This window comes from Plectropomus leopardus, chromosome 13 (genome assembly GCF_026936395.1).
Source record: "Plectropomus leopardus strain MGB_pleo_1.0 chromosome 13, ASM2693639v1, whole genome shotgun sequence".
Classification (NCBI taxonomy): Eukaryota; Metazoa; Chordata; class Actinopteri; order Perciformes; family Serranidae; genus Plectropomus; species Plectropomus leopardus.
In genome coordinates, this window is record NC_142188.1 from 1,279,017 (window position 1) to 1,300,390 (window position 21,374).

The following is a 21,374-nucleotide window of genomic DNA, read 5'->3' on the forward strand; positions in this document are numbered from 1 at the left end:
TCCCGTGTTTTTTTTTTTTTTTTCTGAAGAAATCAGGACCATTTGCTTCAGTTTCAAAGGGTTAAATGGCGCACATATGTTTAATCACGTGCAGCAAGAAAATTAGAAATGATTATTTTTGTATTTTTACAACCGTTTTTAGGTTTGATTCATTCGTGCAATTTTCATAAATTTTGGTAAAAAATGTAGCAGCCACATAACACTGAATTGAGTTTTTAATAATGCTCGGTGCGAGCCGCTCAATGCACAAGATGCTCAGTGTCCACAAAGTGCACGAGAGTCTCCAGCTCTCCTCTAATGAGGAGCTGTTTTTTAAAGCCACTTGAATCTGTGATTTATTGCGCGTCGGTTTGGCGTCCTGCCCAAAAAACGCCTCCGAGCAGCTGGAGCATCAATAAAAAAAAAAAACCTCTGGTCCAAACCGGACAGAAAGGTCCCGGATCGAGGTGCATTCAAGGTAACTGGGAGAAAACAAATCCCATGACCTCTGAGCTGAACGACGTCATACCCAAGTCCTGGATACTGATGCTTTTTGGGAATTTTATCTTTGAATCTGTAGCGCCATCTGGCGCGAGCCCCGACCCGTGAAGTCAGCGACGCAGCTGCAGATCTGCGATGTTCAGCTGCGTCATATTATTTCTATAAAGGGCGAGGACGGTGCAGCAGCTTTCACATCAGTACGAGAAGCTTTCAGCAGCTTTGTTTTACTGCAGTACTTTGAAAGTATTAGTTCGTTTCAGTTTCCTGGGTCTCCATCAGTTTTCTTGAGCTGCACTCAGACGCATTTAGAGGTCTTTTACACCTCCGAGACCGCGAAAATGAGTTTAATTTCTTTCAAAAGCGCGGAGAAAAACAATAATAATAATAATAATAATAATAATAATAATAATAATAATAATAATAATAATAATAATAAGCAACTTCGCAAGAAACGTCCAACATGGAAATGTGAAAAAAAAAAAAGTTTTAAAAAATGAGAGGAGGAGATGATCAGAAAATTAACTCGGGGATGATGAGGTATTATTTTTATTATTACCATTATTATTAGATGGTATAAAAACAAGGGAAAATGCCCAGAAAACTATGATTATATTTAAAATTTTAATTATTTACAAAATAGGGAGAAAAATGTTTTAGCACTGTGTTGATTTTTGTTCGTGTGGTTGTTTTTTTTTTTTTTTGCTTGTTCACAGATCACTTCGCTCATCACCCTCCCACGTGTTTTTGAAATAAATTAAGCCAATATATTGAAAACATCCTCCCAATCATTATTTTTTTAAATTATTATTCAACTAAACTATGATGTTTTTGCCCTCTTGGTGCGGTGCGCTCTGCAGACTCTTAGCTCCCCCTGGTGGCTCATATTAACAATAGCACTCATAAAATGTCACAAAAAATGTAGAACTAGGATACAATCACCTGAACTACCATCAACCACCTTCAAGTTCAAAACCACGAAATCCAAATTATATCATGTGTCACAACAATTTTATTACATCTCACACAGGTTGTGTGTTAATGTTCAAATGTTGAGCGCTTTTATAGTATTCAATCATATTTTTGTCAAACCTTAATTCAATCCAAAATTTATGTCTCTTGAGTTTTCAACACTTGTTTCCATTTTTTAATTGAATTTTCTCTCACTATGTTTATACTTCACACACCAAAGCATAACTTTTGGTTTATGTTTGCTTATATCAGTGATACTCAACTTATGGCCTGCAGGCCAACCCCAATCCTAAGAAAGGATTTTAGGAAATTAAATGTCCAAAAAAATCCTTGAGATTTCCTAAAATACTAGAAATGTCCTATAACACTAAAGATGTATTGAAATCTTAAACATCTTAAAATCCTAGAAACATGTATGGGGCCACTGTGGCCCCTGGCCTGCTGTCATTTTGCAAAAGTGGCCCCCAACACACAAAGCCAGTTGAGTATCTCAGGATTAAATCTTTGTTTAGTTTTATCGTGTTTGCTTTAGTTACCTGTTTGAGATGTTGATGCTCGACTGCTTCTCTTTAGGTGAACTGTTCAGGCTGTGAGATCTGAAAATATAAAAAATCCGAAATATGTTATCTGTGAACATGCATGAGGACGAGCCTCTGAAAACATGAAAGTCTGATGTTAACCCTTTAAAATGTGGACACACTGTTCTGATTTAATAATAATAATAATAATAATAATAATGATAATAATAATAATAATAAAAGAAGGACTATGGGCAACTCAAGAAGAAATGAGCAAGAAATTAGTAAAAAGTACAATGAAATTGCCTGAAAATAAAACAAACAAACAAATAAAAATTGGACAAACAGGGAAGAAAGAAAAGAAATACAGGGAAATTACCCCCAAAAATGCTACTTAAAAATTATATTTATTCTGCAAAATCATTGTAAATATATTTACCACAAATATGGTTGTCTGCAAAAAAATTAAAATTAAAAAAAAATCCCTAGCTTTATTTTTTTTTAAATATAATTTTCTAAATTACTTGAAATTTGCAGGACATTTCTTGCCAAGTTACCTTTTCTTTCCATCTTTTTGAGAGAAATCAAACCAAATTTGCTCAAAGGGTTAAAGACTTGTATTTTGATTGAAATGTGTCTGAATGCAGCACAAATAAAGTCATGTCAGTCCAGGTTTCAAAGGGTTAATCGGTAAAAGACCAAAAAGTAATCGTCAATATGATTTTTTTTCAGTAAAAATGATGAATCCAAGCTCTCAGGACAAACCTGCGGTTCGTTTCTTCTTTGTGACTCTGCAGCCGAATCTGACGTCTTTGCAGCATCCTGCAGGGACAGATTTATTTGTTTATTTATATTTCGTATTTTTATTTATTTCAGTTGAACTTCGTACATGAAGCCCGTAGTGTGTTTCTACCTCACCTGCACGTGTTTCATTTCTATATTCTCCATCTTTTCTTTTTAAAGTCGAGCACTTAAAAGCAAAACATGAGAGACATGCACACTCTGCAACATCCTGACAGAGGACACAAACACGTCTCTAACTGTCTCTCACTCAGGCTGTCTGTCTGTCTCTCTCTGTCCTGCGTCTTTCTGTCTGTGTCTCTGTCCTGTGTCTTCTGTCTCAGGCTTTGATTTAATGTTTGTCCTATTATCTGCGTCACTGTCCTCCCCATCTCCCTTTGTCTCTTTGTTTCTCTCTTACACACACACTCTCTCACACACACACATACACACACACACACACACACACTCACACTCACACACACACACACACACACACACACACACACACACACACACACACACACACACACACACACACACACACACACACACACACACACAAACACACACACACACACACACACACACACACACACACACACACACACACACACACACACACACATACACACACACACACACACACACTCCCTGCTGCATTGCAGTAGGCTGTAAATACTGAGTGCCAGCTGAGCTTGACTGAGCAGCAGCAGTGAAATACTGTCTTTGTTTCTCTCTATCTCTCACACCCCGCCTGCTGCCCTCAGGAGGGAAAAAAAAGATATAAAATTCAAAAAAAGGAGAAAATACTGTCTCTTTGTGTCTCTGACACTCAGCCTACCCTCGTAAAAAAAAAAAAAAACAAGAAAAGTCAATGAAAACAAAAACGCGTAAGAAGGGATTCCTTCTGTCTTTTTCTGTCCATCTGTGCAGCTTCGTTTTATGGAGGAGAAATTCAGTTTCTTTCACAGAAAGACAAAAACAATCCACCATAAAAGAAGTGAGGAATGCAAAACATTTTCTTTCTGATCAACTGTCTTTTTTTAGTTTGAAATGGAAGAAAAACACTTTTTGAACAGATGCATGTGAAGCCACTTTTTGTGATAAACATGAAATCAGCAGTTAAATGTTCCAACCAAGTCGTTCAAGAGAGAGCAGCAGCGTCCGACACGACTCTTTTTGCAAAATAACACAACTGCATTTGGTCTTAATCTGCAGGCCTGATGCAGGAAAGTTCGATCTAAGAGTGTGTGTCTGTGCACAAACTAACAGACGCTGTAGTTTGGTGAATGGATTCAAGAGGAATAAAACTAAAGGTTGTTTAACCATGTTTGCTGCTGATGCAAGGACTCAAAGTGCAGCCAACATTTAGAAAAAAAGAGAAGTGTTTTTAAATAAATTAAGCTTCTAAATAGACATCATGTCTGTTGCTGATGTTTTTTTTTTTTTACCCATTTTCATACACTTAGTACATTGTTTTACCCTCTTTTTTAAAAGCTCCTGGAAATTACCGAAGAATACATTTTTTAAAAAAGGTTTATTTTGTGTGATATTGTAATCTACCCTAAATTTGGACAAAGTGGGGCTTCATGCTATGGTCACATAGTGTTTTCAGCTAATGCCTCCCAGTTCTAACCTTCAGCATCTTTTTTTTCTTCAAGAAAATATATAGGCCAATATTAATCTTTTAAAACCTGAGCAAATAATTGGTTTGATGTCTTTCAAAAAGTTAAAAGGCAACAAGCAACTTTGCAAGACATGGCCTGAAAATTTGCAGGAAATTTGTTAAAAATAAATAAAGAAAAAAAGAAATAAAGAACAAGAAATGTACCTGAAAAAATAGGCCAAAAAAGTAGAAATAAATACTTTAAAAAAAATCCCCCAAATTTGAAAAAGAAAAAAAAAAAAATTGTAACAGAATTTTAAATATATGGTTATGTTATATATAATGATTATTCATATAATGAATAATAATATAATGAAGTGAAATGTATCTAAACGCAGCATAAGAAAACTGATGTCGACCCCGGTTTCAAGGGGTTAAAAAAACCTTTGTTTCAGTGTATTTAACCTGATGACAGAGGCACTTACAGCAACTGTTTTGTGGGGAAATGCAGAGTTTTATCTTTCAGATAGACTATGCATATACATTTACTGAAAGGGGAATAAAAAGACCTTTCTGTTTACTTTGGGTAAGACTTGAATGGGTGTTTTAGGTAAATTTTATAGATCTTTATAACTTGCGAAAGTTAGAAAACCTATAAAATATGCTCACACATACAAATTTTAGCTGGATGTGCTGCTGAAAAAGACACATTTTGTTGATGCAGGTGTGCAGACACAGCAGACTCTGGTGCATCATTACAGTTACAGACTCGTGTATTTTGTGACATTCTGCAGTGAAAGAGCTTTACCTATATGTGATGCTACATGCATAACAATCTGCAGCAGAACAGGCGAATTACTGTGTCAAATCCACACACACACACACACGCACACACACACACACACACACACACACACACACACACACACACACATCTAGTGTAGCAATGATTCGCACTTCAGCTGCATCTCACACGTCAAAGCTCAGTGTTTGTACCTGATGTTTGCGAGCCGCCTGCTGGACTCCATTTTTCCTCCGCTGCATCCTGAGATCAACAGAGCAGAGACACAAATTAAAGACTGAAAGCAGATAAAAAACGAAAATTTAATCATGAAAAAAGTGGAAAATGGAAAAAGCATTTAGAAAAGGAGGTTTGGACGAGCAGGATGCATGCAAAAGAAATCAACGTACGCATCTTTCTCCGCCTTTGAGCAGCCAGTTTTTTTCTTCTTTTCAGTCGGTCATTAAACATCTGATTTATGTAAATATGTCACATTTTTATACAAATTAAAACAGGAAAACTCTAAAATTTAACGAGTAAATGAGACAGATCTAGTTCGGAGCATAGAGATTTAAAAAGATAAGAAAGAAATCATGGAGAGAAAGCGTCCATGAGAGGCGCGCGCGGGGCTTCGCGAAGCAGCTTCTGGGCTAACCGAGAGCGCGCGAGACAAGGAGGCTGCCCTTGAGGGTACGCACTGCACGCGCACACATGACCGTCAGCGGCCAATGGCGGCCGGTGTCGGCTCGTAAAAGCGGGTTTATGACCCGTGTGTGTGTGTGTGTGTGTGTGTGTGTGTGTGTGTGTGTGTGTGTGTGTGTGTGTGTGTGTGAATCTTCAGACAGAAAGTGGAATTTGTGGCAGCTGCACTCGAGAGAAAGCTGCGTTTTCAAACAGCAAACACGCACACATGCACATACACACACAGAAACAGGCATGGTAACGCACGCGTACACGCACGAATAATTCCAGCATAAACAGCTTTGAAAAAGGCCTCTCATTGTCTGCTTCTGGTGCAGTTTGATTTGGTGACTATTTCATGGACAATAACCAAGAAAACCGCACAGAAGAGAGAATAAATATATTTTTTTATATGTTGGACTGAAAAGCATAAAAACTCTTTGCCATAAAGAAAACCAAAACCTTAACCTAAAATTACTCGACTCCCAGGACTTATCAACCTTAAACCTCAAAACGGTATTTAAGAAATGGATTTTTGCACGAATGAAACCAAAATATGGTCAAACAAATTGCCCTAAAATATCAGACTCTGTTTTAACTAAAATACAAAAGTATGATGTAAAGAAAAATGTGGTTATTGCTATTGTGGTATAACTGAAAAAAATACTACCGACCCCTTTTTAAAAAAAAAATTAATAAATTCACAAGGTTTATCCTCTGCTTCTTTTTCCTTTACATTTTCAGTACCACAGCATGATTAATATAAAAAAGTAAATAAATAATAAATAAGTAAAGAGAATAACTTGAAATATACATATAATGGCCTAAACCCTTTCCAGGGGAAATTGTTTTACCAGTATTATTATTATTACATTTTTGTAAAAATACAATAGCCCCATTCTTACTGAGGCTTAATTAACCATTTTTTAGTCATTGATCACACTATCAAATCACAAAAATGTTTTTTTTTAACGACCAGTCTTTTTGTTTGTTGCAGTTTCACCGCGACATCACTGCGTTTCTGTTTTAGGCCAAAACAAGATCTTTTTCTTTATTCTAACCTGGTTTTACATAACCACACCTTTACCTCAGTGTTGCTGAAGCTTCAGAAACAAAATTTCAATGTATTCTCCATAAAAATGTACAAAACAAGTTGCTAAAACTTCGTTACATTGTCATTTTTAAGTTGCAACAACTTCCCCAAATTAATCTAAATTTTAAGTAAACTTAACAATTAGATCTAAACTTAAAATAAGATTAATTAAACTGACATATTTCAAGGCAAATGGTTTCGTAGAGTTTTTAAAAGTGAAATCAACTTCCCAGATTTTACAGTGTAATAGTTATCAGATCATGCTCAGAAAACGATATTAATTTTATTCAACATTGTAATAAATAACCAGTCATCCAGTGCCAAACGGTCTTTTTTCAGCGTATCTTTCTTCTGCAGGCTTGTCCTCACTCATTTTCATTTTCATGACAAAGGCAGCCATGTTATTTTACTAAAATCCACCTGCGCATTTGAAGAGCTTTACCAGAGGAAGCTTGAATGCACAGAATAATAGAAACCATCAGTTGTAAAAATGCACGTTTTCTCTCTTGATGCTGCCACACTTCCCACTTTTATTTTGATTCCTGCGTTTTGACCTCGTCACATTTGGCACTTTCTCCCGAGAAAACACAAAACTCACCGTCTGATTTTCTCTAAATCAAAATTATTTTTTCCCCACTGTGAAGAATGAACTCAGCCTCAGTCTTTGATATTTCCAACTGCTGCATACGCAAAAAAAGGGAGAAGAAAGGAAAAAAATAAGTTAAAAAGGGTGTCGGTGGTGATATATCTTCTTTGTTTGTCTTACTGATTTATGATTTGTCCTTTTATAGCTGCGCAGCTCTCTGAGAACACGAGCAGGAAGATGTGTCGGCTGAATGTTAATGCCTACATTTATTTGAAAACTGTAATTTATGTCACACTCCATCAGCGGCGAAAGAGAGGGATTTTTTTTTAAATGACAGCGGTATGCATGCTTTTGTTTTTGCGTCATGATTCTGTTTTAAAACACAGAGAATTATTTTCATCCTTTTTTTAAAATGTATTGTGGCTTATTTGCTAGATATGTGCAGTTTTATCCATCCTCGGCTTAAATATAAAATAAAATAAATAAATATATATATATTTTAAAAATATGACAAGATATTTACACACTTTTCTAAAATTAAATTAAATTGAAAGAATTGAGAGTTTTCCTTAAAAGTTGCGGGTCATCAGCAGTTTGTCTGAGCCCATCTCATGTTGAATGCTGTATCTTTGTGTGCAGGTAAAGCCGCATAACAAGCTCCAAGTCATGGAGTATAAACACTTCATGCAGTGAAAATACCTGTTATTACATTTAACTGAATCCCTTTATTAAACCGAGTGTACCAGAGTGTTTTAAACAGAGGCTGAAAATTTAGATTTTACTGAGATTTGAAGTCAGATCGCCGCATTCAGAGTCTGTTTTCACCATTACATCATAGAAACATTTACTGCAGCTCTAACAGAACAACAGCGCCACCGAGCGGACACAGTCAGTCACTACACATACAGAAAGATAGATTTATTTTACTCTCAGATCTTCAATAATCTTCACCTTAACCCTTTGAAACCTGGGCAAACAGGCCTTACTTCTCTCAAAACCATGGGAGGCAATGAGCATCTTAAGAAACAGCCCTGAAATTAGCAAGAAACAAGTTGTTTGTTGTTGTTTGTTTTTTGTTTAATTTCAAGAGAATTACATAAAAATGAGCTAAATAAAAAAAATAAAAAGACACAAAGAAACAGATAAGAAATTGCCTATAATTATTCTGAATAATAATTTTGATAACTATCAAAATCTACTAATTTCTTGCAATTTGCAGGACATTTCTTGTCGCTCGTTGCCTTTCTCGTCATGTTTTTGAAAACAGTCCAGGTTTCAAAGGGTTAAACCAGTTTGAGTTTGCAGGGTTTTTTTGTTGTTGTTTTTTTCACGAAAAAGGCCTAATAAAAGTAGGCTTATAGTTTATTAGCTTCCGGTTATTGTAATTTTGTCAATTTAAAACGACGTTTTAATCATCACCTTAAATTATAGAAGTTTATTTATATAAACAGCTAAATCAGAAGAATAATTATGCACGGGACAAAAGCCGCAAGAACACATTTTAAAAAATCATTTTGCATGCAGCTGACTGTAGTTTTTATAGTGTAATACCATCTTATAGTACCACTGTGACGTCATGTGATGTTTTGGGAGCAACGTTTAATCGGAGGCGATAACTTGAACATTACTGACCGTCTGATTAAATTTCTGCAGCACAATAAGTAAAATAAGTATTCCCTTTGTTGCTGTTGGCTGTTAACGCGAGAGCTTCGTTCAGCTTTATTTTATGGCACCACTAGGTTAAGTCTTAGCTATATTTTTCGGAATTTTTATCCGACTTTTTATTTGTTTATTTTTTTTTTAAACTTAAACTATTTTCGCTTTTGTAATTTTACTCTCTGATTTACCATTGATGGCTGGTTTTATGCATATTTTAGCGTGTTATGCTTGAGATTGCGCTGTTAAAATGTTTAATTTTAACAGCGTTAAAAACAACCTTTTTAATTTTAACAGCGTTAAAAACAACCTTTTTAAATTTTAACAGAAATTTAAAAAGGTTTGCTAAAACACAAAGACTCGAAATTACTAAATCAATACCACTTTTATAGATATTCTCTGAAGCGCAAAATAAAAAATAAAACTTTTTAAAAATAAATAGGCGTAGAAAAAGGGAGATATCCATTACTAAGTAGGCTACACTTACTTAGCCTAAAACTTAAAAAACCTCGATCGACAAATGAAAATTCTCACTCACCTGGATCGATATCAGTTTTGTTGTGCCGCGTTCAGACGCCTCTCACAAGCATTTAAACCTCCGAGACTTGAGAAAACTGTTTTGATATCTTTTGAACACATGAGGAAAGAAAATAAGCAACTTGGCAGAAATGTCAGGAAAATTGAAAATGACTTGGAAATTGGGGGAGATAATTAGATATTATCCAACAAAAAGAAAAAATAATCATGTCCAGAAAATGCTATTTCTAATTATTATAATTATATATGATGAGCCACCGTTTTCGGGGGGGTCCTATTAAATATAAATATAATATATAAATATATAATAAAATAATATAATAAAATATAAATAAAATATATGCACTTTCTGAAGGTAATTTCCTCGTAAAAAGGGGTGTGGGGCGGCCAGAAAGATAGATTAATAATTCTTAAATTATACATTCAAAAATGATGTTACAGGGACAACTATTTATTTGTTTGATTTTTAGCATTTCCTGTCATTGTTTGATTTTTTAATTTTTTTCATTTTTATTTTTTATTTGCTTATTTAGAGTTAATTTTTTTTCTCACCTATATCTTTTCATTTTCGGGCCATTGTTTGATAGTTGCTCATATCCTTTCCCCACGTTTTTCAAAGAAATCAAGCAATTTTGCCCCGGTTTCAAGGGTTAATTTAGAAAATGAGAGGAGAAGCTTCTTTTTCTTATTTCTTGCAAGAAAACGGAAATTTAGTTAAAATTCTGCACGCATTATATCGAATACTGTTACTGACGGTTTGTGGCGTTAAATAAATGAAGTCAGTTTCTGATGTTTAATTATCCGAAACTAATCTAAAACCCGGATTTTAAGAAATGATAGTCCTACTGTAGGCCACAGATTGTGTTACCGAGACGGTAACGGTTTTCGGGGAAAACGCTTTAATTTTCCGTTTAGTTTTAGTTTTCCATTTTAATTCCAGGTATAATAACGTGTCCGGTGTTTTGTCGCAGTGTGTGTGTGTGTGTGTGTGTGTGTGTGTGTGTGTGTGTGTGTGTGTGTGTGTGTGTGTGTGTGTGTGTGTGTGTGTGTGTGTGTGTGTGTCGGCCGGCGGCTGTCTGGTCTCATCTGCAGACAATGACTTTAACATTTCGGGGGGACAGTTGGGGCTCCGAGGCAGGAAAGGGAATCCCAATAAAACCATCCTGTGTCTGGGCTAAATGACTTTATGGTGCCTCGCCCTCTCTGCTTGTCTCTGTGTCTCTGTGCGTTTTTTGGGGGGGAAAGTCACGTTTATTCTCCAAATGCATGCTGTTGCTTTATGACCCTGCAGTAGGATGAGCTCCGCGCGCGTTATATGGCGGCAATAAACGCGGGAGGCTCCGGGGCGCTGCACTGACTTTGACAAAACAAAGCTGCACAAAATGTGTCTCTGCGGACTCGCGCGCACTCTGCATACCTGAGAGCTGCAGCAACACCTTGACGTTGGAATAATATCATCATCATAAAAATATATTATCGCTCCGAAATGTCAAACATGAGAAATTGCTTCTGTTGTTTTATTCTCGTGTACATAATAATAATAAAGGATATTACTACGAGGCAAGACCAATTTTATTATTAGAGGTGTTACTGCAGTATTTTTGAGTATTTCCCTATTTCATGCACAAATATTATTAACAAAAACAACAACAACGCAACTGCAACTTTAACACACCTATATACTTATAATATAACCAAACGTATATCGTAGTCGTATTTTGTGTTTTGTGCATTTCTCTATACTGCATACAAAACATAAACTTTTGATACAAAAATCATACATTAAAATGCAACTTTAAATTTTTTTTGCAAATTTTGTTTTAGCTTTAATAGTTTACTTTTCCCTTTAATAGTAGTAGTGGTTGACGTATATGTCGTGTATTTTATTTATGTGTGTGTGTGTGTGTGTGTGTGTGTGTGTGTGTGTGTGTGTTTTGTTTCTCTGTTTCACACGAGATATTAAAAGTATATGGTATATTGTATAAATATCACAAACGACACAACTGTAATTATCTGACCAAACCATTGCCTTCTAAATATTTAATGCGCTTTTCATTTAATATATATGGGCATCATATATATATATATAAGCTTAATTTGGTCTAAGCTGTAATAGTTTACCTTATAATAGTAGTGGTGGTTTATATTTTGTGTTGTGCTTTTTGTGTTTTGTTTCTCTACTTCATACAAAAAAAGTGAAAATGATCAGCGATATTTATAACAGCTATAACAGTTTACCCTATAATAGTGTAGCCTAGTGGTTCATATTTTGTTTTTTGTTTTTTTAAATTATGTTTCTCTGCTACATACAAAATATGATCGTTATAAAAAACGATGCCAAACGATTATCTAAAAAATATTTTATGCGCATTTCTCTACTTCATAAAAAAACAAACATTTATATAACTTAACATATACAACTTTAATTTTATCACAGCTCCAATAACCTAACACCACGATTTGATACAAGAATTATTAGAGGTAGTCATGTTAGTTTAGTATTTTGTGTGTTTCCATATTTTTTATACACAAATATTATTATAAAAAATAAACAATAAAACCATTGTAACTTTATTACACCTATAATAATCGACCCAGACGTGATAGTGTCGTTGTCGTAATTTTGTTTTGCGTTTCTTATGTTAAATATATCTTATATTATAATTTTATTACAGCTATAATAATCCAGCCAAACGATTAACGCGGACATATTTTGCGCGTTTCTTTACTGCAAGCAAAATATAAACATTTAATGCAAAGAATCATACATTATAATGCAACTTCCTTTTTGTTTTTGTACCAATAATAGTTTGCCCTTCAGTAGTTGTTGTAGTCGCCGTATTTTGTGTTATTTTGTGTGTCTGTGTTTGTTGTGTTTCTCAATTTCATACAAAATATGAACATTATAATAACGATACAGCTGTAAATTCATTACAGCCAAAACCAAGCCATCGCCTATATTAAATACTTATGTTTCTCATTAAAATATAAAAATAAAAAATTAAACACATTCAATACAAACAAATATTAATTACGTTAGAATTTTGATTTTGTTACAGCTTTTATAATCTAACAAAACGATTTGCCACCAAAAATATGTACGTTACTACTCAGTAGAAACAGCTGTTGTAGTTGTTGCATTTTGTGTGTTTCTCTTACAAAACACTAATATTATATTAAATGAAAACTTGATTACAGATATGCTACAAAAAATAGGCTGCCCAGTAGACATATTTTGTGTATTTTTCTCTACATTATACAAAAACGTTTACAATTAAATGATACAAAATAACAGGCTACAATATAAATACTACAACAATTATGCTGTACAACTGTCATTTGATTATAGCTATAACTGGCTCATCTAGTCAAATTTTGGCTACAAAATGTATGCAGGTGCAGCAGTGACAGTAGCATTTTGAATGTAATCTTCTATTTCATACAAAATAATGATTACAAATAATATGACATATATTATATAACTGTAATTTAGTTAATTAGTTATAACTATATAACCAAACCCCAAAAAATCCTGCATATGTATTGGTATAAATTAATTAATTTACGACATAAAAATCTTACTAATACAGCTGCTACAACAAGTAAACATCAAATAAAGTCCTCAAACTAAACAAATAAATAAATAAAATCAACAGGGACACTGTTTAATTAACAGTGATGATGTCATTCATCCTTTATTCAACTTTTATAAAATCCCCACCAGCAGCATATTGAGCATGATTGAATGAATAAATGGATGGATGGATGGATGGATGGATGGATGGATGGATGGATGAATAAATGAAGGCCTCTTGTCTTCACAGTTGAGTCAGAGCCTGCAGCTGAAGGCTAACATAGCCCATTTCCTTTTCTCCCAAAGAGACTCCACCTCATCCTTGTGGAAAAACGAAACACTAAAAATACTAATATTTCTACAATATGTCCTTTGATACTTTCTTAACTTGATGTTTTCACACCACAAAGTAACATGAAAATCAGGTTTGTTTGTCACAGAAACCTGAAGCAGTTTGTTTCCTACAGGAGGTAAAATAACCATCGGACTCCTGTCACACTGTAGCTTAGCATGACTGGTGTGTGTGTGTGTGTGTGTGTGTGTGTGTCTGTGTGTGTGTGTGTGTGTCTGTGTGTGTGTGTCTGTGTGTGTGTGTGTCTGTGTGTGTCTGTGTGTGTGTGGAGGCATGATCTGCATATTATTGGACCCACATTAACAACAGATATACAGCAACAACACAATAACAACAACAACAGTAACAACAAATAGAGCCGTTTGGCTACATGCACAGTTTATAAAAACAAAACAAGAAGATTTTTCTCCTGTTTTTGGAACAAAAATACAAAATATTTAAGGTCCCCTCTTTGTATTATTTTAGGGGAGACTGGGTTGGTTGTAACACGGAGATTTAAGATTAAACACTACATGATTATCTGTGTGTCAGAAACACCTGAAACACACTGAATAACTCAAAAAGTATTTGTTTGTTGCAGTTTTTAATTGTGTTTTTAATAATTGGCATTTTTACATTTTGTAGTTAAAATGTTGCAAATTTAACCTAATTTTCTGTTCCAACTTTAATCTAAATAGGCTATGGATAGACAAAATATATTTCAGCACAGCCTGTTCTTAGTCTGAACTTTTCACATACCGCCGCTTTGTCAGTGATTTCAGCAACAGATACTGACCAAAATGCTCTCATCTCAATGCATCACATATTGCCACTTTGTCACTGGACTTTTGCGTCTACATATTACACTCTATGTATCCTCCTGCATCTGTTCCAAGATGCCGCAACCAACACTGGGTTGTCAACAAACGCACCCTAGAGGTATCTTCCAGTTCCTTATAATATGTCAATACCAGCAGCGTTTCAAACTGACGCCTCCTGCAGCGTATCATACTGCCACGTCAGGTGCTGTGAAGCCAACTGGCGGTAAATCATAACACAGCGCACAGTTCTGTCTGGCTGCATTACTGATGCCATCTAGTGGCATATCATACCACCGTAAAAGTGGCTTTTGGAGGCGGTATCTTACACCAAAGTGGTTATATTTGACAACTTCAAAGGAAGAACTGACTGCAATGACACAAAAAGGCACCTTTTGTGGCAATATGATACACTGCTGGACACGTCAGTAGATAGGTTTATATTACAGATTTGCACAAAACTTTTTTCAAAATGTCGATGAAACACAATGTGGAGCTGACTGTGTTTCCACTGAGGGATGTTGTGCGACTTCTCCTCTCGTGATAACATCCCAGTAACCATGGCGATGGATGCTCAAAACATTAGCAGCTTTATTTCTATTGCAGCCACCACACTAGCCGTCATTATTTCCAATCCAAGGCCATGTAGGCGTGTTATGGAGCCATGATGGAAAGGGGAGCCTCTTATACCTAGGAGCGGCCCCATATGAGGGATTTCTGGGAGATGTAGTCCACGATTTCACAGAGGAATTGTGGATTCAAAACTTTCTCAGAGTTATGTGATGCAATAACAGCTCTTGTAGCTCCTGCTGCATCATGGGAGCCAGTTCCTACTGACAAGCACATAGACATAGCATCATGTGACCTAGAAACGACTAAAAAGTGTTTCCATTGCAGTTTTGTAAAATATGGCTTCACCTAAAATACCACCTCATGTGAGCACAAAAACTGTCTTGCAATAAATTGGAAGTTTTTCAAAATTGACATGTTTCCATTAGGTGTATGTTATATTTGTAATTTCAGTTTGTGCAATTTGAGGGTTAATAGAAACCCGCCTAGTTTCAAACAGTGCTGGTAACAAAATAATTCAAGTAGCTGGAAGGTCTCTATAGGTCGGGCGTGAGGGGAGGTTGATGGGTCCATCAGACCCTGGACTTTCACCTGGAGCCTGCTTGTTCAATTCTTAAATTCTAAAGATAACCACGTGCTTTTGTTGCACAGGGAAATAAACATAGGTGCGAGTTGTATTTTGGTTTTTTTTTTTTACCAATGCTGTAAGTTAATTTTGAAAAGACTGTGTGCATCATTTCCTGTGAAAACAGACATGTATTCTGAAAAGACACAATGCATTTAACACTTTGTAACCTGAGAAAATTGGCCTGATTTCTTTAAAAGAAATGGGAGGAAGGCAATAAGTATTTTTAAAAGAAAGGACATGACAAGAAATTAGTTTTAAAATTACAAGAACTTAAAGAACTTAACTAAAAATTTGCATATATATGTGTGTGTGTGTGTGTGTATGTGTGTGTGTGTGTGTATGTATGTATATATATATAAGAAATGTCTTGGAAATGTGCTTAAAAATAATAATTGAAAATTTTTAAAAAATTGGAAAATTATTTTTTTTTAAAAGGGGAGAAAAGAAAAAAGATGATGATAAAGAGAAAAAGATGCTTTTAAAAAACAAAGAAATGTCTTGGAAAATTACTGAAAAGATATAATCAATAAAGATAAAAAAAGACTGAAAAATTAGTTTAAAAAAAGAAAAAGGAATCAAAACAAAAGAAATATCTTAAAAAGGGGGTAAAACTAGAATAAATCATAAAATAATTGTAAGTATTTAATTGTTTTCCTGCTGTTATTTATTTATTTATTTATTGCTTTTTTCCCTTGACATTTTTCTCTAGCTTTTAAAAAGTAATTTTCTAAATTTCCTGATTTCTTGCAATTTGTGGAACATTTCAACAATTTGGTCATTGCCTTGTTTCCCAAGTTTTTCAAGAAATCGCTCCAATTTGGTTCAAAAGTTTAAATACTTGCAAAAGGCATCTGAAAGCGGCACAAGAGAAGTGATGTCTCTCCAGGGTTCAGAGAGTTAACTGTCTGATTTTGTCTCCCTCTCTTGTATATTTTAGGCATTTTTAAAAAATTTTTTTATAGTTGTCAGGATTAGATTTCAGGCTTCTGTTGGTTCAGGTTCTTTCCCCCAAAAGTATTTTATTTCAGTTTACAAATAAACACTGTGGGAGTATTTCAGGCCGCAGCGGACGCAGCACAGCCACGTCTGGCACGAGGGGAAGCAGTTTTTATGAGGAGTTTTAGCATTAAATCATAAAACGCAGCTCACAGTTTGGCACAAAGCACAGACAATTTATGTGAAGTCAAGTATGTGTCAAGTAGTTTCAGTTTTGGACATGTGGGATATACAGCCTCATGAAAACCAGATGTGTTTTAAAATGAGCAAAGTCTTTGATATCTGCTAGTGTGTTGTTTTAATTCAATTTATGGGTCTTCTTGTGAATTTGAACATTTTATTCTGAGAGTTATATACAAGTTTCCCCGGCTGACACGCTGGATGTCTTCATTTTGTTGCATGCAGATGGAAGTTTAGAGCATGAAAAAGACACCGAAAGGAATATTTTCTTCTTTTTTTTGTAGAAGTGTTTCAACATCCTGGTCTCCAAAATTTGCACAGTTTGCAGATTTCCAAAAGCAGCCGTGTGAGCTCCACAATCTTAGTTAAAGCTGCTGATGTTGGAGAGACGTTGGTCGTCTTGAGGTGTTTTATTCATCAGCTGTAGCATCACCTCCACCGATCCAAAAAAAAAAAAAATACAGATCCATCATTCGTTCACGCCCCTCCTCTCCCGGATCATCAGCTTCTTCATCTTCATGCGTCTGTTCTGGAACCAGATCTTGACCTGCCGCTCTGTTAGATTCAAAAGTCCCGCCACCTCCAGGCGCCGGTCTCTGGTCAGGTACATGTTGTAGAGGAACTCCTTCTCCAGCTCCAGGGTCTGGTGTTTGGTGTACGGACACCTCTTCTTCCGGGTGGATTTAGCGTGGATCCAGCTGGCTGCAGGGTTTTCTGCAGGAGAAGAAGAAACAGAGAGGCTCAGAGTTTTACTTTGACCCTTTGAAGCCTAAACAAATTGGCTTAATTTCTTTCAAAAACCAAGACAAGGAGAAAATTAAAAAGAAATTATCCAAAAATTAAGTAAAAAAAAAAAAAGAGAGAGATTACCCGAAAAAATCATAAAAAACAGAATATTAAAAAGCCTAAAAATACCTAAAAAATGCTTAAACATTTTAATCATTTTCTGTAACATTACTTAAAATTACATTACTAAAAATGTAGTTAATTTTGGGGATAAATGTTTTTAATACTCGTGAAAAGCACAAGAGAAGTGATTTTGTCCCATGCGTCAAAGGGTTAACCCCTCCCTGTCTTGACTTTCTGACAAACTTTTTCAAAAGGTCAAAAGTGACCCGGCTTCACTAAACCCCTAAAATAAAGCAGTTTGATTGAATTTTAGACCTGGCATCTATTTTGCATGAAGAAACAACCTGTCCTTCATCACAAACATTGTGATTATCCAGGTTTTCCCTCTACACAGTTCAGAAAGACTGTAGTTAATCCATGGAATATACTTGTTTTTATTACAACACACCGATCATCATTGTTTTCTTTACTGATAGCTCAAGCGCGGACATGTCCGACAGCCCGCTCCAGCGCGGACATGTCCGACAGCCCGCTCCAGCGCGGACATGTCCGACAGCCCGCTCCAGCGCGGACATGTCCACCATGCCACTCCAGGGAGGACATATCCGACAGGACAGTCCGCCCCAGCGCACAACATGTTTGACAGTCTGCTCCAGCAGGTACTGGGATTATGGACATTGCTTGGATTTTAGGACATTTCTCGGATACTGGGACGTTTCAAAGATTTTGGGACATTTCTCAGATTTTAGTACCCAAACTCTATGTTGATGCTGTTTTATGCACTCTGGCACCCCATGTATACTTAAAGTATAAATAAGGCACCTGTGGTATACAGAGGCACTTGGCACTGTATGGGGGGCCAGATTTGGCCAGAAGGCCGCATACTGAGTATTACTGCTCTCTAAATACAGCAAGTTTTATTAAAAAAGGAAGTCTTGGTTTCAAACAAGATAAGAAATGAAGAAAAGGGAAAGAAGGCAAATTAAAAATAAATAAATAACATCAAAAGGTGTGTAAGGGAGGCATGGATGAAGAGAGGATGGGTGGGTGTGTGTGTGTGTGTGTGTGTGTGTGTGTGTGTGTGTGTGTGTGTGTGTGTGTGTGTGTGTGTGTGTGTGTGTGTGTGTGTGTGTGTGTGTGTGTGTGTGTGTGTGTGTGAGTGAGAGAGAGAGAGAGAGAGAGAGAGGAGTTCAAAGGCTGACATAAAGATCTGAGAAACTATTCTCAGGAACCAGTTTTATGAGCTTGCTGTTTTGGGCTCATTAGAAAAAGAAACAAAAGCACACATGCTCAAAAAACATGGCTCCATAAATAAAGACAACATCCAATTATCTTATATATTTCTATTTTTTTTTAAACCATTTACCGAATCTAAACCATGTTTATTAGCAGCAGGGTTGTTTATGCCCTCATTTTACCCTTCCACCATTTAAATAATATAAGATAATGTGACATTATGTAAATTTATGTCGGTGGTTTCTGATGTAGCTGTAGACCTTTAAAGATGAGAATGTTTTTGGGAGGACAGCAATAAATACAGGAGAGTGGCCAATAAAGTCTAAATCTCCTTGTGAGTGCAGGCAGTGCTGGAGAAAAGCCAAACTGAGCCTCATTTTAGAGTTATTAAACTGCAGTTGGGTGAATTTGAACGTTTCCCTCACGTGAAATGTTTTATGGGGCACTTTAAAAAAGTAAAGCAACCAAAGAGTTGCTCACTTTTGCTCACTTTACTTCAATTTCTGAATTACTTATAATAAGAACTAAACTTCCCGGTCTCCTGAAAAGCTAAAAAGGCTAAAAAGATTTATTTATTTATTTATTTATTTATTTATTTATTTTTACCAAAAAGCAGATCTCAGAATTTCTAATTCAATTTCTAACACAAAAAAAGCTTATAGCAATTCAAGAGGTTTTATTTAGTAGCAAATACGTTTAACAATAAACAAATCACCATGTGCAGTCAAAATGTAATACCAGATAAATAAATAAATGTAGCAACGAAAATAATTAATCAAAAACATTATTATTGTTGTTGTTATTATTATTATTATTATTATTATTATTATTATTATTATTATTACTATTATTATTATTATTATCCAAGCGTAAACTTAAAGTTACTTTAAAGTTAAAATAAAAGTTATTTGATGTTTCGGTTGCAATGCTGTATTATGAAGTTACTCCTGCCAGCTACAAACGTTTACGGGCCTATAAATTATTCAAGTCGTTTTGAAAAAAAACATGCTTATACAATATAATTGCAACATTTTTAGGAAAAAAATGTTTCGAGCATTAATTTCAAGAAAAAAACAGATTTACTATCCTGCACAAATCCGAGCAGAGAAACTTAGCGCGCGCCTACCTGCGTTTTCTCTGTAGTGGCAAATTGTTAAATAACAGCAATAGCACCTTAATTATTTTAATGGACAATAAAGTTTTATATTTTACCGTTTACAAGACATTTATAGGGCTATAAAAGTCACACACACTTACTTAGGCTGCGTAGGCCACATTCACCCTGTCTGTCTCACTCACACACACACACACACACACACACACACACACACACACACACACACCTGTGTGTTGTCACTTTTTAACTGCTAATAAACATTCCTGAGATTGGTATATATCGGTGTTTACCGGGGTCGAGCGGCTGCTTTGTTTTTCTCTCCTCATCCTCCTTTTTGAGCTCCGGCTTCCTCCCGAGCTCCTCCACGGTCCCGAGCCGCTCGAGTACCACCTCGGTCGGGCTGGCGAAGCTGGACTCCCCGGGGCTGTCCTGGGACGGCGGGGAGCTCTCCGCTTCCACCGCTTCGTACCGCGGGTTTGGATCGGAGAGGTCACCCTGGGCGGGGACGCACCCGGGGAAACCGGCCGCGTGCGTTAGGGAGGTCTCCGAGTTTGGGGTGGCCCCCTCCCAGCAGCGGACGAACCTGCTCTCCGAGCCCGCGGAGGGCGCGAGGTGCTCGGCGTGGCTCTGCGGCTGCGGGCCGTAGTACGGGTGGTGGTGGCTGAGCAGCGGGTGCGGGTGGAAGAGGCCGGGGATGGAGGCGCCGGGGGCGGGCTGCAGCTGCGGGGAAGAGGGCGAGGAGGACGCAGAGGTGCTCGCCCACGGAGAGAAGCCGTTCAAGCTCGTCTGTTTGTTGGAAAAATGTGAGAAATCCGGAATGTGTGCGCCGGGGGTCCCCTCCTCCTCCTCCGCTCTCCGGGCTGGCTTCGCACAGCCGGCCGCCGAACCCTGCAAGCCTCCCGGGATGAAATGTGCACCGTACGGCTCCTCGGTCTGTAGGCCCATCATGGAATAATAATTCGTTAGCGACATGTTTATTTTATTATTTCAATAAAAAGACACTTAAATGCGACTGTAAAACGTTAGATGGGCTGGTATAGTGGCTTACATCCTCCCCTAAAATGGTAGTATTTTTTTTTCCTGCCCTTACCTTCTTCCCGGCTGCCCATTGGTTACACCGCGGATCACATGGTTAGACTGTATTTACCCGGTATTGGAAATAAATCTAATGGCTCTTTTGTGCTCAGAAACGTGATAGCGGGCCCTCAGCTGCAGCCAGATGGGCCTGATGGAGCTCACAGCCTCAGAGCTCCGCGGCTCAAACACACTTTTACAGGCAGAATAAAAAGTAGCAGGGAGCCGTTTACAAGCTTGTTTAAAGTGTGTGTGTGTGTGTGTGTGTGTGTGTGTGTGTGTGTGTGTGGTATTGCATACTTTCCGCACAC

At 36.6% G+C, this 21,374-nt stretch overlaps 2 protein-coding genes and 1 long non-coding RNA gene across 4 annotated transcripts in view; 1 reads left to right on the plus strand and 2 right to left on the minus strand.

The window, feature by feature from the left end:
* The window catches only part of LOC121954671 (uncharacterized), a 212,105-nt gene that overhangs the window by 172,445 nt on the left and 18,286 nt on the right, over positions 1 to 21,374 (plus strand). The window lies entirely within an intron of this gene.
* Positions 1,164 to 5,291, minus strand: LOC148187594 (uncharacterized). Its single transcript, XR_015778384.1, has 2 exons — positions 2,733 to 5,291; positions 1,164 to 2,045 (listed from the first exon to the last, which is right to left on the minus strand). It is a non-coding gene; the product is annotated as an uncharacterized LOC148187594 (long non-coding RNA).
* On the minus strand, positions 13,068 to 21,047 carry LOC121965857 (homeobox protein Hox-D9b-like). The gene is made up of 2 exons (XM_088086361.1): positions 20,280 to 21,047; positions 13,068 to 17,501 (listed from the first exon to the last, which is right to left on the minus strand). Exons 1-2 carry the CDS (start codon positions 20,959 to 20,961, stop codon positions 17,257 to 17,259), a joined length of 927 nt encoding a protein of 308 aa, XP_087942487.1. The 5' UTR covers positions 20,962 to 21,047; the 3' UTR covers positions 13,068 to 17,256.

What these genes read in the sequence shown, in the direction of transcription:
- LOC121965857 (XM_088086361.1), bottom strand. Translation starts at nt 20,961, where the DNA reads ATGTCGCTAACGAATTATTATTCCATGATGGGCCTACAGACCGAGGAG. An exon ending in AAAGCAGCCGCTCGACCCCG is followed by an intron (nt 17,502 to 20,279) that starts GTAAACACCGAT and finishes CTTCTCCTGCAG; the next exon opens with AAAACCCTGCAGCCAGCTGG.